We start from the raw sequence: 17798 nt of genomic DNA, 5'->3' as shown, positions 1-17798 counted from the left end.
TTTTTGCTTTTCGCCTCCATCAGAAAAACGGCCGCCGCGCCCGGGATTACGCCTTTGGCATGAAAATCCCAAACCCCGCCCTGCAAGCTGCATGTCTTCAAGAAATGCCACCAGGGGATGAATTCTGAGTGGTGTTTATTTTGCATCCAGCTCAATTTGCAACTTCGCTCCGCTAGAGGGCGTATCAGACTTATGCAAACAAACTTGTTTCGTGTCACATTAGGGCTGCCTAACTTCCGTCTATCAGAACTCGTTCAAACTGGACGCTTCGAAACAGACATGAAATAGACAGAACTCAGAATTCCACCCATAATATGTTTATGCCACATTTACAGCCCTTACCTCGCAATGCACAGCAGGCACTGCTAATGTTCTTTTTTTGTTTTGTTTTCATTTTTCACTATTAGCAGCGTTGAAAGTTGTACCACGGAAGGAAAAATGCAGGATGCCCATGTTCATTTTTTGCCTGCCCACTTTTTCTACACTTTATAATAACTACTGCTGCCGAGAGCTGTACATTTGCATCATTGGAAATGTGCTGAGCTAGTTTCATGCTTATGACCAGTACATGGTCACGTCTTGGCTCAACACGATTTTACTTCTGTTTTGCTAGGTACTTCTATTGTGATGACTTCTGGTTAGAAGATGTAACGAGACGGCCAAAGTATTGGCTAACACTGCTTTGTTCCCGCTGTCCTCAGTTTTACGACGTTTCCGTAACAAAAGTAAAAAACATGCATTCATTAAGGAACGAAACAAAGGCATTCATTAAGGAACGAAACAAAGTTTCATTTGTAAATTTCTTTATTTACAAGAATCAGAGCACAGCTTCGACATACAGCGTTTCATTTTGGCACTAATTAAAAAAAATTACAGACTAAGTGCTTTGAATGCTTCCGCGATGCTCAAAAAACAGCCAGAGAAAAAACAATGTTTTTGCATTTCATTCGCCAATTTGCCACACACCATTGTAATTCGTCCCACAAATCATTGGTGCAAACACCAAGACTCCATCCCTAAAGGGCTCCATCAGATAAAGCCGGAGGCCATTGTTTTGCACATTTTCCACACAGTTGCCATAATAACAATGCAAGCGCAGAGATTCCTACATCTTATCAAGATAGTGTACAGCTGGCAATAGTGAGACCAGAGTAACCCCTTCTAGCCACCCAAGAAGCCATAGCCATTGACTGCAAGCAATGGTTGCTGTGGCTAGTTACAAGTACTCTGGATCACACCGCTAAATAATGCATAGCATGGACATATCGAGCAGACCTGCACTTGTTTTTGATTTTCTCATCTTGTGTGCTGAACTGGCCGGCACTTACCAATATTAGCACAGAGCTTAGCCAAGCCACAGGGACGTAGGACTGGGCATAGATCTCAAATGGTCGGTGGTAGCAGCAACATTTCGCATTGGACAAGAGTTTGGCGTAGACACATGACGCAATCTTTCTGGCAAAGGAAACTTACAGTCCTTGCAGTTCTCTGCAGAAGACAAATATTTAACGGGCAGACAGCGGTCACTATGTACATTTCAGCTTGTATTTTCGTGAGCCGTTCGAGTCATGCTTCTTATACACAAACGCCCAACGGCAGGGCCACAGCCGGAGTTTTTTTTTCAAAAAGGAGTAATGGGTGATGGGAAGGGCTACGTCCCTGCACGAAGGTATCATTCTACATTCGGGCTGATGCTGGCACAAAGTACGGCGTTGGCGAACGGTTCAGAGCGCTTCAAGCGTGATAGCATGCGTGCTGCAGGCATGGTTCACATCAAAGATTGACGTTTCATAATTTACGCTTCACTAATCATATATTTAACGTTAACAGAGCTGTTGCAAACGCTTCAAAACAACTACCAACCTCCATTACGAAACCGAGTTAGGTATTAAAAAAAAAAACCTGCATATACCGTCAGGATTTTACTTTTGAACACTTTTTGTCCCATTTAAAAATGTACGGAATCATGCAATTTACTTAAAAACAATAAAAACATTTTCCAACACTTTTCACGTTGTCACAAATTTCTGCTTCGGTATGACTGCTTACACTGCAACACTGAAAAATTCCAAAGCTTATCCGATTGTTCGTACAGACAACACACGAGTAAGGAGGCAAAGTATCAAAAGCGCAGTACAAGAAGGCTCTCAACGAGTGGATTGGATCGGACATGGTTGGCAACAAAGCTCAATAAAGGGGCCATGCAAACAAAACACATTTGTTTCAGTTAAAAGAGCTAGCCTTTGGTAGCTTACACCGCAGTGTTGCAGCTGTGAACGTCATTTTTTTAGCTGGAAAACGGAAGAAATGATTCTGTGATGTCGTAGAGGAATGGCTGGGAAGTGGCCTCACCTGCCTTCCTTAACATCTTGATGATTCGTTTGAAACTTCCGATTAAATAGTTATCATTATTAGGACCAAGCAATCTGTTCAATGAAACAAACTTGTATTTCATCTTCACGGCCCCTTAAAAGTTGGGCGGCGAGTGATTATAGGAACAGGCATTGTGAAGCAAGGAAAAACGTGTTCTAACAGGTGCTACAGCATTCACTCCAAATCCAAAGAAGCCTCTGGGACTGGTTTCTTCTGCCGGTTACACCGACACTCAATGTTCAAGTGACAGCAGCTGTGGCAACGACTCGAAAATGGAAACAAGTCCTATCACAACCAAACTGCAACTCCACCACAGGAGATGCCACACTAAACTAACAGTGGGCCCGTAACTCTAACTGTTCCCAAACAAACAACCGTTCCCAAAACATCCCTCTTATATTGGGTAAGAGTCAATCAGGTAATTACACAGTAGGAGATAAGCGGGAGAGAAACAACAAACTTCTCCAAACATCAAACACGCAGCAAAGTTGCCGTTGTCGGCAATGCGACAGTTGACCTTGCAGTGCAACGAACGATTCAATTCATCCTAACACATTGTGCGAGTCTCCCCTGAAAAGCAAACCATTTTTACTTCAATTTTTTATCCTCCAAATGCCAGTGAATTGAAGTGAAGCGCGCCAAATACTTTATAATTGACAACTTTGCATGACAGCCTTGATGAAAGAAGTGAGAATTCCAGTCCAGTAACTAACATTAGCGCAACCAAATGAAGCAAAGGCAGTGTAAGAAGTCAACGAGGGTACAACGGTAAATTAGCTCCACAAGACTGTGCGGAATGTTCCGTGAATAAATTAACACCCACCATGGCAGTAAATCTCCTTTGTGCGAACATCACTCCCTCCTCGACATTCCACTAATACTTGTGTCGTCACATCTGCTCAGGTATAAAACGAAAAACAAGGTGATTAAAACAGCATTTCGAGGCTAAGCCTAAAAAGCACCCTTACGAAAGGACGATGTTAGAATGAGAGCTTAAAGGATAAAACTTACAAAAGACACCGTCTGCTCGGTGAAACTGACTGAATGAAGCAATATTATGACTTGAAACGCTAGTTAAACGATCGGCGATGATAGTTATGGCTGGAAATGGCAGCAGCTTTGAGTGTGTGCTCGCACTACTGTACTACGCTATGGATGATGGGAACGCCGTTTCGTGAAAATGCAGGGCTGGCTGGAGCTTCAATGTGCTGAGCCGTGATGCAGGCAGGAATCGGCAGGATGCACAACAGGACAGAATAATGGCGGCGCTGTCGTTGTCGGGAAGCCTGCGAAAATAAAACAAGAAACTTTACCATCTCTTTCTAAAGAAAGCTGAGGGAAGCGCTAAAGCTTTATCACACCAAAACTTCTGTCAGAGGTACATCAAAACCTTCGCTAAAACTGCTTTCAACCTTCGCTGAGAGTGCGTCCAATCAATCGTAAAACCTTCTAAATCGCAAACGAAGGGCGAACGCATACGGCGATTTTTCGCGTGCCAACTGAACGCATCTACGATCGATCTAAACGTATACTGATACGTGGTTTACGAGATAAAGGCACACTATTGTACCCCTCCTTCACTATCGATGCGTACTGTCTTACGTTCCTTTTTCGCAATTTTCAAGCAACCGTATTGACACAATGGAAGCCCGCTTTCACGCGTGCGCCATGTGTCCTGAGATTTTATCAGAGCTCTCCAGTCAACCAACCGGTCAACAGGGAAATGCGTTAGTTTTTTGACAGGACACCATCGATCCCACTAAGAAAGCTTTCTCTTTAAAAAAGTTAAATGAGGATATACAGTACAACCTCGTTACAACAGACATTGATAGTGATCATGATTTCAGTCTGCTATAAAAGAAGTATGGAAAATCCAAATACTGTTACTACAGACTTTTACGGAATCATAGATGAAGTCTGTTATAACAAGAGTTTGGACTTTTCAACTGTTAAAAACAAATCACACAATACTAAAAGTATGCTGGTCATTTCTCAAGATTCAGTTACAACTAGGGGTGTGCGAATATTCGAAACTTCGAATATTCGATTCGAATTTTTTGGTATTCGATTCGATTCGAACGACACTTTTATTGTTCGAAATATTCGAACCACCCAAAACTAAAATAAAAAAAAAATCAGAACGTGTCTGTATCGGTGTTTATTTACAGTGGACTCTCGTTGATACGATTCTGGGGGTGCGAATTTCGGGATGATACGAATTTCCGAAAAGTCCCCGGCGAAATTGCATCGTTTGCAATGGGAAAAATTTCGGCTGTTACGAACGGACCTGCGCGGCCCGGCGGAAGGTACGAACGAGCCGGCGAGGCACCCGACTGCTGAACGAGCAAGTGACGGCTCTCGCTCCCCTGTTTGTCACTCTTTCTCCAGAAACGGCCGGGCTGTTGTTTTCTGCTCGCGAAAACGCTCTGCGCACGCCCAACGCGCTGACACCGCCGCGAAACCACCCCCACGCTGCGCGCGGCGCGGCCGGCGACGTCAACATGGCGTCGGCTCCAGCCGCGAAGTGGCGCGGGCGCTCGAGCGACCGCTTCTAACCGCTCTTTAAAATGCGGCTCAAGGGAGACACGAAGTTGCTTGCGCGGTAAAGTAGCTGATAATTCATGCGATAACGGTACTATAAAACATCATCCGCGCCGCTAGTGAAAGCGCCCATAAAATATTTGCCGGGGTGCTAAGCCTAACCGTCTCTGGCGGAGCCAAGCCGGCTGTCTCGATCTCATCGCAAGTAGTCAGGCTCCTCCATTCTGCCGCGCGCGTACTGCGTCATTTTCTGACCGAGGTAGGCGCTACCGCGGGCGCGAAATCGTCGATGTGGGCGTGAAAATACAGCGCTCGCAGAGCCGAGGCGAGCGAATCGCGTGCAAAACCGCACCATGCGGTTCACGCTTGGCTGTTGCGGCGTGTAGCGAGCTTGGGCACACCGAGTGAGGAGACGAGCGCGAAGCTTTACGTGGTCCAGAAAGGACTGCTTTGCGACACGGGGGTTAAAAAAAGCAGAAAAATCACGAATTTCTTCACGCAAAAGTAGGAAAAGAAATAAACGAAAACTTTTTTCAGAGCTAAATTTTTTGGTCTGTGTTGGTTCATACGAATTTCGGATGATACGAATATTTTTCGCAGTCCTGCGAGATTCGTATAATCAAGATTTTACTGTATCAGCGCGCGGCAATGTGCACGGGCTCGGGCATGCCAGCTACTAGTGTCTCAAGTGAGCGGCTGTTTTCGATATCTGGTAAAGTGGTGACGAGCAGGAGGTTGTCACTGCTCCCCGAACATGTCGAGCAGTTAACCTTTCTCCATGTTAACATTTAAGTGAGTGCAGACCTTAATCTGTTGAGTGCAATGGTATTGTGTAATTCCTAATTTTACTTTGTGCGATTTGTTGTGCAATAAAGTTGCAGTTTTTGTGTGTCTAGATGGTGAAACATTAATTTTACAAAAAACCATAAGTATTCGTATTCGAAAAATATTCGAAAAATATTCGATTCGATTCGAACTTTGTTTTTATTATTCGAATTCGCTTCGAAATTAAAAAATTGATATTCGCACACCCCTAGTTACAACTTAAACAGGTTGGTATTTTAGGCCAACAAACCCTCAGGATGACTTGTGTTTTTCAGCAGTTTCATCCTCTTGTGACACTGTGAAGCACATTACAAAATCACATGCATGACTCTGCTTACATTTGCTGGGCTCCTGTTGTATTGCATCCCCTCAAACTTTTGATTCACTTATACTAATACTATTACTCTTTCACGTCTTCAACCTACACTTGCATTTCCATTGTCTTCGCATGAATATAAATGAAATGCAAGTAAAGATCTCATTACTAAAGGCACATTCCCACTGGCGATTTGTCTCGTCGCGCGACGGCGCGCGTCGCGCGATGAGGCCCTGAGGTGGTGTTCGCACTTGCGATGAGCGATGATGCGACTACGTTCAGCGCAGCTGCTTCCCGACTTGTACGATTTCGTTGGTGCGTCAACCATTCGCAGTCAAAGAAAATGATGTTACGCGACAAAAGCAGGTAGAAATCAAACTAAAACACATGCTACTAACCTGGAGCAATGCCGAAAACATTTGCGGGTTGCGGGAGGAGCAGAAAATAACAACTCAAGAACGCTCTTTTCAACATATTATTGCACGAAGAAATGCACACGCTTGCTTTCACGCCACAACACCCGCATCACGGCCCACAAATGTCGCTTCTTTTCACAGGCGCAAAGTTCTGACGCCACCGAACTAACCGAACTCTACGCGTGTTTACCAGTCGCCAATAGAACGATGAGGCTGCAAGTCAACCTACCGTCTCGCTGTCCACCTAGCTCTATACGATGATTACTTCCTTTTACAATCCATTCACGCTTCTCCACACTGATGAGTTCCACGCTATTCGTTGATTAGTGCACGCGTACGCTGAAGCCACTGACCAAAGAACCGACGCACACGGGAAGTTGCTTGCCGGCCCGACCCGGCGGGTACAGCGATAGCGGGCCAAGCGCCTGGCCGAGCGAGCGAGCGGCGGTGGAGGCGGCGGCTCGTCCTCCCCCACCCGCCCGCAGCGTTTGCATACCGGATGTAAAGAAACGTTTCGTTTCCGGCTACGTCAGCCTACTCCGCGGACATGATTGGCTTACCGGTTTTGCGGGGCCGTCGCGCGACGAGGGAATTCGAACCAAGAGCGATCGGCTCCGCCGTCGCAAAACGCCGAAAAGCGACGGCCGGCTCGTCGCTTTGCGACGTCGCTTTTCGTCGCGCGACGAGGCACATCGCCAGTGGGAATGTGCCTTAAGCTTGGAGATTTAGCCATCTATATAATGTATGAGGGCAAACGTTTTTTGTTTTAATGATGGTAACTTTCATATATGGTTTTAATGATGGTAACTTTCATATATAAGCATCTCATCTGTTGCACTATAACACTTAAATTCTAAATCCTATCACTTGATAGGCCAGGACATCACACTTGTGCATACTGCAAGTGGGTGCAAGAAGTTTCACTTCTACTAATTCAAAATTATTTTTAATTGCTGCAAATTGTCTTCGTTTGACCACAAGTGTGAGGTAGAAGCACAAACTCTGAAAACGTACCTAACAAATGAATGGTTGGTTGCCTGCACTTGAAAAGTCCATTTTAGAGATGCAAACGTGGACTTGTTAACCTTTCAAACTGGTCTGTTATATCCGAATGTTTGTTGTAACAGAATCTGCAGTAAAGGAAGTTTAATCAATGGTACAGATAGGAAGACCAACCAAGCATTGCAAATCAGTATGTTGTATCCAAATGTCTGTTGTAAGCAGATCTGTTGTAATGGAATTTTACTGTATTGGTGGATAACCAAGAATGCGTGAGAATCTCGTACCTTGATTGATTGATTGTGGGGTTTAACGCGCCGACGCAACGCAGGCGATGAGGCGCGCCGTAGTGGAGGGCTCCGGATTAATTTTGACCACCTGGGGATCTTTATCGTGCGCCGAAATCTCGTACACACGGGCGTTTTTGCGAATCTCGTACCTTCCTCTCGTGAACATGAGGATCGGGACGATGCCCACAGCTTCCCCTGGCTTCAGTAGCCTACAAAAAGGCATTTCTCGCAGGCCCTTCACACACGAAGCCAATCGTGCTTTGCACTTAAGGGGGGAGGTGGGTCTTTAGACAATTTTTTTTATTATTAGTGCCAGCTAGATGAAAATTGGCAGTCTTAAGTAGTTTTTTACACTGATTTCAAATATGTAATTGGTTTTAACATAGCTTCATTTGTTCAAGAAATACAACACTTTGAAATTTATTTATTGAGGGATTTCTTACGGGGGTTTAGAGCAATTTCGCTTTAGCAAACTCATTGATTATTTATACGGACATAATGCCAAACGTCTACTCTGGGGGGCTATGCTATTTTTATTCATTTCGAAGACTTTTGCAAAGCATGAAAGAGGTGAACATTTGATGTCAACAATTCGTATAAAATTGCCTCATTTTTATTAATTTTTGGAAACAGGTAAACAATGACAGAGCAATAAAAATAGCATCACCCCCTAGATCAATTCAATGCGAATACAATGGTACCAGTCTTGTCATCCTAGCCTAAGAGCAACACTACAAAAAACCCCGTAAGGCAGAGCTTGGTCTTGCAAAAAAAGAAACTGAGAAAAATGCATTTGAAGTTACAGATCACGGTAACTTTTGCTACAGCATAGCTACAACAATATAAATAGCATCATTTTGTAGCTCTCGTCTTCACAAAGAAAAGCATACCAAGTATGTGACTGTAACACAAAAATAACTCTGGAAAGATTGACGTAAATTCACACGGATACCGTACAAATTGCGAAGGAAAATTAAATTTTCTACTGTTACACTTCAGGAACTGTATATCCTAATTCACCTTTTCTGTCAATGTCTTCACAGAATACAGAAAGGCACAAATACCATGTGCTGCTGTTATTTTTGTGCTACCAATGAGACTAAAGCACAGCAGCCACCTAGAAGTAGAGATTGTCCTGGAATGCATCTCAAACCTACAGCAAAGCTGTAGGTGAAACGCACTTCGGTGATCAATGCTTCAGTGATACAAATAGCATCAGCTGCTAGACCAATTCAATACAAATGAAATTATACCAGTCTTGTTATCCTGGCTCAAGAGTAAGATAAGGAAACACCCGGCAAGGATGAGCGTGACCTCACAAAATAAACTGTAGAGCTGCAGGTGGACTTCAATTTGGCGATGGATACCAGAGTGATACAAACAGCATCACCTGCTAGATCTATTTATTGCAAATTAATTGATACTAGTCTTATCATCCTAGGTCAAAAGCCTGATAGTGAAACACTCAGTAAGGCAGAGCATGAGGTCGCAAAATAAGAGAGAAAAATGAATCTTTAGTTTCTAACTCTTGCTACAGCATGGCCCAATATAAAAAGCGCCGAGTCACTCTGTTCTTAAAAAAAAGAACCAAGTATGCGACCATACCACAAACATAACCAGCAAGGCTATATGCAAGCCATGAAAAGCTTTTGTAAACAGCGCTGGAAAACTGCACTTTTTGCTGAACTTCACCTACGGTAGTTCCTACGTTGCACTTCCTTCAACGTCGAAGCAAACTAAAGAAAAGCACACAGATATTATGCTGTGGACTTTTTTTTCACAAATAAAACCAAAGCACAACAGCTAACTAAATCCACGCGGCGCTTCTCGGACCAGGTTCGTACGTGACAGGCGATCTCGGCACCGCTGTCTATGGCGTCTTCCATCGTGTTTTCATACGCTTGCAGCACGTAGTTTTTTGAGGTAAAGGTCTCCAGGCAATGCGGCACGAGACATAAAGACGTTGTGACAGAATCGCAGTCACTAACGGCAGAGAAAACGCACCCGAATTGAAAATACTGCGGCGGCGAACGCGCGCCTGCAAAAACAAAATGAAAAAAAAAAGAAAAAAAATGGCGGCTCAACGGCGCCGGCCAATCAGAGACGCGGAACGGGGGGCTCGACTCGGGCGCGCGTGCTCCTGCCAATCAGCGGCTCCAAAACGACCTTCGGTAAATTGGCAGTTACGCTCGTTCTCCTCATGCCACGCCATTTTGAGATGGCGCAAAATACGCACAAAGAAATCAGCTACAAAACGAGCCCAAGATGGCCGCCGCCGGCAGTCTGCTTCGAGTGTGGCGCGCGCGCGAAGTTCAAGCTTTTTTAGCCCGGTTTTTGGCGTTTTGCGGCTCCCGCTGCGTTTTCAAAGTCATTTTTGAGATTATTCCCGATCAAATTCAGCGGTGAAACTTTTTGAGTAGGTGCTTGAAGGTATAAAGACTTCAAAAATGTGTTTTCCCCAAAATGCGTTTTTTCGCGATTTTGGACCATTCTAAGACCCGCGTCCCCCCTTAAACCACCTACGTGGTTACGCTTGCTCACTTTAGCAGCAGCATTGGCTGCCCGTCACTCCTTTTGTTGCCAACCAGTATCAGCATTTTGTCACAGACATTTTTAATTCCTTCCTCTTTTGCTGCCTTGCACTAGCTGCGCATTCCATTTTGCAAGAACAAGCGGTGACAGTAGCATGCGATCGGTTGAGACTGAGTGGCTACACTTTGACTTGACGTCTCACTAGCAACTTTGGCAGCGGTGCAGAAGTAGCGCCACCAAAGCCGCACACTATGTCATTCTTTATGAACTTCGTGGACCATACTACGTTTATTATACTCCAGGAACTAACAGAATTGAGCCGCATTCATTATGGCACGAATGTTGTTGGGTTGTCTATACCTCATATCAGTTCCGTGGAGTTTATTTTAATTTTATTGTAGTACTTGCTGAACAAAGTAAAAAGCTCGTTAGATTCCCGACGACTGTTTGGCCGATCGGCGTGTGTTTTCGGTCAGCGAGGAAGTCCCACCACGCGCACTTTCGATCGGCCAACGTGTTCGTGCCGCCAACGACGTTGTGTGGCAAGGTGGTTGCCAACACGGAAATCGACGTTGCAGTCGTGTCATCGCTAGCCAAGGTGCCTAACCAAGGCGCCTTTTCGAGAAGCGTGGTGATAGAGCAAAAAAGATAAATATGGACAAGCACGATAGCGTTAGGTGTGTTACAGGAAGCGTTTAACCAAAGTCGCCGCCACGACCCGTCGACGCTCAGCAGACGAAGCTTCTCTTTACCGGAAGTGCGAGAAAAAGCCGTCCCATTGCAAGATCTCTGCTGTGTGACGCGCATGGGAGAATCAATGATGTACGTGCAGGAACATTGCAGAACCCGAAAACACGCAGGAAAGAGTGGAAACGCGCCAACGACATTTGCGACGAATTTGTGAGCTTTCCGCTGCACGCAAAAAAGTTATACTTGGCACAGATGACGTTGAGCACCCAACCTAACAATTGCACTAGTTCGTTTAGTGCGCTCAAAACGCCTTCCAGGACCCCTTTAACTGTGGTGGATTGTGGAATATAGATTAGCTCGAACCCATACGTTATTAAGTTATGACTAAGGCTACACACACGATATTGCAGTGCTTGTGGGCAGTATGGTTCTACACACGACGCCATGTCCCTTGTCACTGATTGCACAGCTGATGCCACCTTGCCTTGATGATCATAACATTGACAGAAGCTCCGGCTTCGAATTCTAGCTCGTGCAACTTTTATTTTTCTTCTTTTCTTATTTTCAGCGGCCAGCTTTTTCTTAGGCAATCCATCAATTTGTTACATTTCTGAGCCTCATATTTTCTGAAGTGGGCGGAGTGGTAAACTTTAGGCTGCTTTTGGCAGAGTGCACCTAAAGCACTGCTCTGCACTCCAAGTGCTTCCTTTTTCAACAACGACTCAATTTCTTGCACTTATATGCAGTATTTTTGACAGGCTCGGGTGGGGTGGTAACTTTTAGATCACTGTGGACACAGCGTGTACAAATACAGTGTTTATATTTCGAAAAATAGCGACGTCGTGCATACAGCCCCAGCCTTAAATTGTACATCTCTCACTAGGTGGGACGCACAGTGGGTGTGTTCCAATTTACCCTTTAGACGGCTTCGTTGCCGTCTTCGCAAACAGTCCACCATGTTAAGCGCCGTTCCAATTCGAACGAAGCAGTCCACGAAGACTGCTTCGAGGAGACGTCATGGAAGTCAGCAACGATGCAGGCTACCGTCCTGTCTAAACCACTAAGCGACGGCAGCGCCACCTTTTTATGTACTAATGTTGTGACAAATTAACCGGTTATTTTTTTGAAATATTTAGTATAGTTTCCTAGTGAGGAAGATACATTTGTTTAGTTTTTAAATTACATAATGTTCGTAATTATAACGATTATAATATTTACGAAACCCACGGCTTGTGTTACTTATCATGTCTGCTACAAAGTTGTTGTCTGCGTTCATGACCGCTGCGCCGTTCCAATTCTTCTTCCTTAAGACGTCTAATTTGACCGCTTCGTAACCTGTCTACCAAGCTGTCCGCGAATTGGAACGCAGCCAGTGTGGTGAGGAGTAAGAAAAGCGACCTTCTCGAACTCACCGCGAGCGCTAGAGAGCCGTGGGTGCCCTGCGGTTGGTCGGGGGGGCCGGCGGCTGTGGAGGGGGAGGAGCGCTCTCTCCCTCCCCCGGTCCCCCTCGGAGGTTGTGCAGGAGTTGTGCGAGTGCGGGACAGCTGGACACCACTTCGGACTCCCCTTCCAGCGTCTGCAGAATGCAATGGACAGCGAAATGTGAGAACGCGCCATCTCCGGCTTTCTGGCAACAAACTTATAAATCTCACTGGAGGAATAATACCCCTGTCAAGTGTCCCTATTTAGGTGCACTTACGCTGAGTGCCCTCAGGCTTCCTGAATGACACTTTGGCTGCACGATGCTAAAAAACAAAACAAAGTGCGCTTGGCCGTGATGTCAGTGATGATAGACGGCGTAAATATTCCGCAAAATTACTTCAAATTCTCCCTCTTTGTCACGTGAGAAACAATGTAAACATTTCGTTGTGTTTGCATTGTTCAAAATTGCAATTGGCCCCTCCCTAACGCAACGTATGTAGAAATGAAGGGACATTGGATGCATGCATCTTGTGTCCCCTTTTTAACACGATAGTGTTTTATTCCTAGATACATGAAGATTTCGCTGGTGTCATATCCGTCACAGAAATGACGCCAGTACAATGAAGCAAGCAAGCGGCCTTTAAAGGGTGCACCCCTGCACACAAAGTCTTCTTGCGGGGAAGCAACCTTTAGGACCAAAGAGTACGTTATACCAGAGTCCTTCAATGCTTTTCTGGTCACGAAACTTCGGCCGAAGTTTCATTCAGGGACAAAAGCTGCCGCTAGGATCGCCCCTGTTAACGTGAAGGCATCGCCGGCGGGTGACGACGCTTGCGGGCCGGCTGTTTCTCCGTCGGCAACGCGCCTACTTTCATCAGCTCTTCATTTCCGCCTGTAAAAACGCGAGCAAAGTGTGCATGTTTTTGAGACAGTTGTTGTCACGTAGCTCAGCTGTGAAATTGAGGCAAGACCACGAGTGTTAGTGGGGCGTATATGTTGCAGTGTTCGTTCGTTGCGGCAGGCACCGCAACGTTCTCGCTTTGAGAAGGCGGACATTTGACGTTTTCAATTTTTGACTAGCCTTTGCAGCCGCCTGCATGATTTGAGTTAACTAGCGCCAGAATTAAGTGTGTATTCAGCCCTGGGCGACATGCTGCGCTGAGCAAATAGGTGTGCAAACATACAGCACGTTGGGTTAGCGCTGTGTTTGTGCTATTTTATGTTTATGTATTTATTTTATGTAATGTAAAAAAATATTTGAGATGCGGAAAGTGAGCGTGGACAGCAGGAAAAAAAAACGCTCACAAAATGGAATCAGCATAATGAGCGCGTGGAGGGGCCAGGGTAGGAGTAAATGCTACAGCCTTGAGCGACTCTCTCGGCTGTCCTCATAGGCATAAGGTGTCAACAGATAAAAACTCGCCCTATCAGTGCCTGTCACACCCCTCCAACCCAAACGGCAAGTTAAAAAACATTGATTGATTGCTTGATTATGAGGTCTAAAGTGCCGGCGCTACACCGGCTATGGGGCGTGCGCCCTAGCGTAGCGCTCCGAATTTATTTTAACCACTCAGGTATCTTAAACTTGCGCCGAAATCTCGAACACACAAGCGCTTTCTCTTTTCGCCTCCATCAGAAAAGCGGCTGGGACCCCGCGTCCTTGGGCTTATCAGCACAACGGCTTAGCCCCTGGGCAAGCGCGGCGGTCAAGTTAAAAAAAAATAATATAAGTAAAAAAATATTAAAAAATAAAATAAGTATAAAATAAGTAAAAATAAAATAATATAGCTATGCTCCGCTTTCCAAATTCAAAATGTCTGATTGGATAACCAAAATCACAGTAGCTGCAGTCCCATCGTTGTTCAGCGCCTAAACGCGACAACATTTTGCAGACGGATTTTCTCGTTGTGAGCGCGACCATGGCTCGGGCTTCGTAAAATACGCCGGCAGGTTTTCAAATATCCGGGGTATGGCATCGACGCGGAGCTTCAGCTTCTCGCGCTGCAGAAGCTCACTCGGAAGCTCGCACTGCAGAAGCCCACTTATTTTGAACTCATCGGCTCGAATAATGTCCGTAGGGTCGAAAAGTTTCTCGCACACACGAACGGCCTTGGACTCGAAGCTGAAAGCGTCCGTCTCTTGTCGTGGAATGGCTCGCTTCCACCTGTCGTGTTGTTATGCGGTGGCTTGGGAATCAGAACAGCGAAGCCTTTTCCGTTGTACTCCGATAGCCAGAGCGGCAACCAGGTACACAGCACGTCAGAGGCATGGTAGTTCATAGTTTGCCCTTCGTGATGAGTGTAGAAAGCTATATCACACAACAAACACCAGCAAGCTCGCGCTCCAACGCACTCCAAATGCGGCCGCCGCCGTCTAAGCCACCTTCACCGGACTCGTAGCGGCACCTCGCGGGAGCTTTGGTCCCTATATGAAGCTCTCCCATAGCGTTACGGAGAAGTTTCGTGACCAGAAAAGCATTGAAGGACTCTGGTTATACTTAGGGTTGTTGGTTTTCGAGTTTTACATTTTAACACGAAAGTGTTTTATGCCGGGACACACCAGGATTTCACCAACGCCATATCCTTCATACAAATGACACCAGTACACCTTTGCTAAAGCGACCCGCCAACAGGACGTCACTCGCCAAGCACACACACCCACAAAGCAGCCGCCGACCCGCAAATCATGCTCAGCTGCAGATTTCGCTGCACATTTCACTTTCGCGTTTTACCGATTCCTATGACAGGGGAATCAAATACAGTTTTTTCTATGTCCATCGTCGCAGCTCTGTCTGAACAGTGTGCAACAGTACCAACTTTCCCAATTGACACTCCTGCAGTTCAGAACAAAGCGAATTCGGGTCCCCTACCCTTTTTAGCCTCCCCAGCGATCCAAGCTTTCACTTCCTACCTCGATGACCCGCTCGAGCATGGTGTCGAGCTTGTCGATGTCATCGGTGGCACGCTGGTAGTTGTCCTCGTAGGCCTTGCGGAAGCGACCGAACTTAGCCGCCAGCGCCCGCAGCTGCTCGTCCTTGAGCAGCAGCTCCTCGCGCGACCGCTCCAGCTCCTGGCGCAGCCGCAGCTTGGCGCAGAGGGCGTCCGCCTCGGCCGAAAAGCAGCCCCCGCCCCTCACCCGCTGGAGCTCCTCAGCGAGCTGCCGCGACTGTTCCTCGTTGACGGCCACCAGGCACCGGTTCTTCTCCTTCAGGTCACCCATCTGCTGGAACAGCAGCTGTAAAGGCCAAGAGGAAGGGGGACGTGGGAAAGCAAGGTTACTTGATACAGGGGTTGCGAAACAAAGTGGCCCTACAGTTAGTTTTGGATTTTCTGTACAGTGGCACTACCTGTTGGTGACAAAATGAACTACACAATGTGCTTCGCTATTGCACCGCTGTGCAGCACGACCCGACTCTCTGACATGACGTGCTCGACGGCCTGGGCGAAAAATGGTGCAGTAGGAACCCGTTGATATGTTCTCTGTTCATACGATTTCCCGGTTAATACGCTCTCGATTGTGAACACTAAAAATTACCTTTAGTTTATCTCTTCCCCGATAGTATGTTTTCCCGGATAGTACGTTTCTCCCTCGAATTTTTTTTTATCAACAAGGTTCTACTGCATTGCAACAGTAGGCAAAAAAAGAGAAAGAAACCGTGTGGTCAGCAAGAGGCATCATTGTTTGCACATTGTCATCTGCTACGCATCATCTGCCGCCTTCCGGCGGCAAAAAAAAAAAAAAAAAAAAAAAAAAAAAAAAAGCATTAGAAATTTGCTTTGACAGCTTTCCAGACAAAAATTTGCAGTGGTGTTCAAATTGGTCCAACTTGCCTCAAAGTGGGACTTAAAGGGGCCCTGAAAGGCGTTTTGAGCACACTAAATGAACTAGCGCAATCGTTAGATTGGGTCGTCAATGTCACCTGTGTCAAGTATTACTCTTTTACGTGCAGCGGAAAGCTCACACTTTTGTTGCAAAGTTTGTCGCTTTTTTCTCACCCTTCCCTTCGTGTTTTTGCACACCGCCATCTTCACATGTCTCCGTCATCGATTCCCAGATGTTCGTCATGAGCTAGACATCCTGCTATTGGGCGACTTTTTCATGCACATCCGGCAAAGAGATGAGTTGTCTGCTCAGCGTCGGCTCGTCGGCTGATCTGCCAGCATGGTGCCGGAGTGCTTGGACATTTCACGACAAACGAAACAAGTGTAAACAAACGCTTAACCGTCTGTATTGAATGCAACACGGCCATAACACGAAATGAATATTCTCTTACCTGAGTACGTTCCATATAAAAAACGTTGAAGCCTCGTGGCACTTCTTTCGTGCAATCGCAGAGAACGCCCTGAGCCGAATGCCCCGGTTTGACGTACACATTTTATTCAACTTCAAAACAATCCAGAGATGCGTGTCACGCGTCTCACGCGGCAGAGAAATGAGGCTCAAGTTGATTCATTCGATGGCAACACAATATATTTACAGAACAAAACCACTCAAAGGAACGGAATCATAGCGACTGAACACACATATATCACACTAAACAGCAAAAACAGACACGACCTCACACTACCAACACTCTACTCCTAAAGTCACTATAACACATTAACTGTCCCTGTCAGATTCAAACAAATCCTACCGCTGGTACCACGGTGCGATGCCGATGACGTGGCCCAGTGGGTCGGTTGGCTTACGCGTCACCCAATGTCGCCGAACGTCGCGATGGCCCGTGCTGATGCGTCGTGGTCCGGATGACCGCGGTGCGATGCCACGGCTTCGCTGAGCAGCGCGGCTCAGCAGGAGGCCAGCAGAGCGAAGCTGCTGGTAATCGGTGGTCCCGAGCTGCCCGCTGCCAGACGGTGCGATGCCGCTGGTGCGTCGTGGGGCACGGCTCAACGGGTCGCCGGCGGTGCGATGCCGCCGGTCAGCAGGAGGCCAGCAGAGCGAAGCTGCTGGTAATCGGTGGTTCCGAGCTGCCCGCTGCCAAACGGTGCGATGCCGCTGGTGCGTTGTGGGGCACGACCCAAACTTGCCACCGTTCCTCCAAGACCTCGTTCCACTCTCTCCACTCCACTTCGTCCTCCCTTTCTTCACCTCGCTTTCTATCGTGTGGGGCTCCTATTTGCTGGCGTAGATAACCTTCTCCTCCCCTTCGGTCACCCTGTGTGTTGTCTTCATTGGTCCCTTCCAAATCCTTCTCGTCATCTCGTACTCTGATGCTTCTTCCTCTTCGTCTTTTCTTCCATCGTCTTCTCTGGACAGTCCCCCTTCAGGTATGGGCTCTTACCACATGACAATGCGTTTCGAACGAACACAACGTCACAACATGCGTTGCAATTCTGAACCGCGATTGAGAGACGATGGGTTGCCTCCTCGTGCCCGTCGTAAATTCGACACTCA

The 17798-nt window shown here is 46.5% G+C and overlaps 1 protein-coding gene across 2 annotated transcripts in view; it reads right to left on the bottom strand.

Annotated features, from left to right (window-relative positions):
• Positions 1-800: 800 nt before the first annotated feature.
• LOC144146961 (uncharacterized) overlaps positions 801-17798 on the bottom strand; it is a 191252-nt gene continuing 174254 nt past the window's right edge. For both annotated transcript variants that reach the window (XM_077678943.1, XM_077678944.1), the window contains exons 13-15: positions 15315-15638; positions 12395-12558; positions 801-3659 (exon numbers count right to left, since the gene is read on the bottom strand). In XM_077678943.1, coding sequence (XP_077535069.1) covers positions 12403-12558; positions 15315-15638 — 480 coding nt within the window. In that variant the 3' untranslated portion in view covers positions 801-3659; positions 12395-12402. The remainder of the gene's footprint in view (positions 3660-12394; positions 12559-15314; positions 15639-17798) is intronic.

This window comes from Haemaphysalis longicornis, unplaced genomic scaffold (assembly GCF_048455015.1).
Source record: "Haemaphysalis longicornis isolate Haplotype H1 unplaced genomic scaffold, Haemaphysalis longicornis Haplotype H1 scaffold_7, whole genome shotgun sequence".
In the NCBI taxonomy this organism is placed as follows: domain Eukaryota; kingdom Metazoa; phylum Arthropoda; class Arachnida; order Ixodida; family Ixodidae; genus Haemaphysalis; species Haemaphysalis longicornis.
This window is presented reverse-complemented; position numbering and strand designations above follow the sequence as displayed.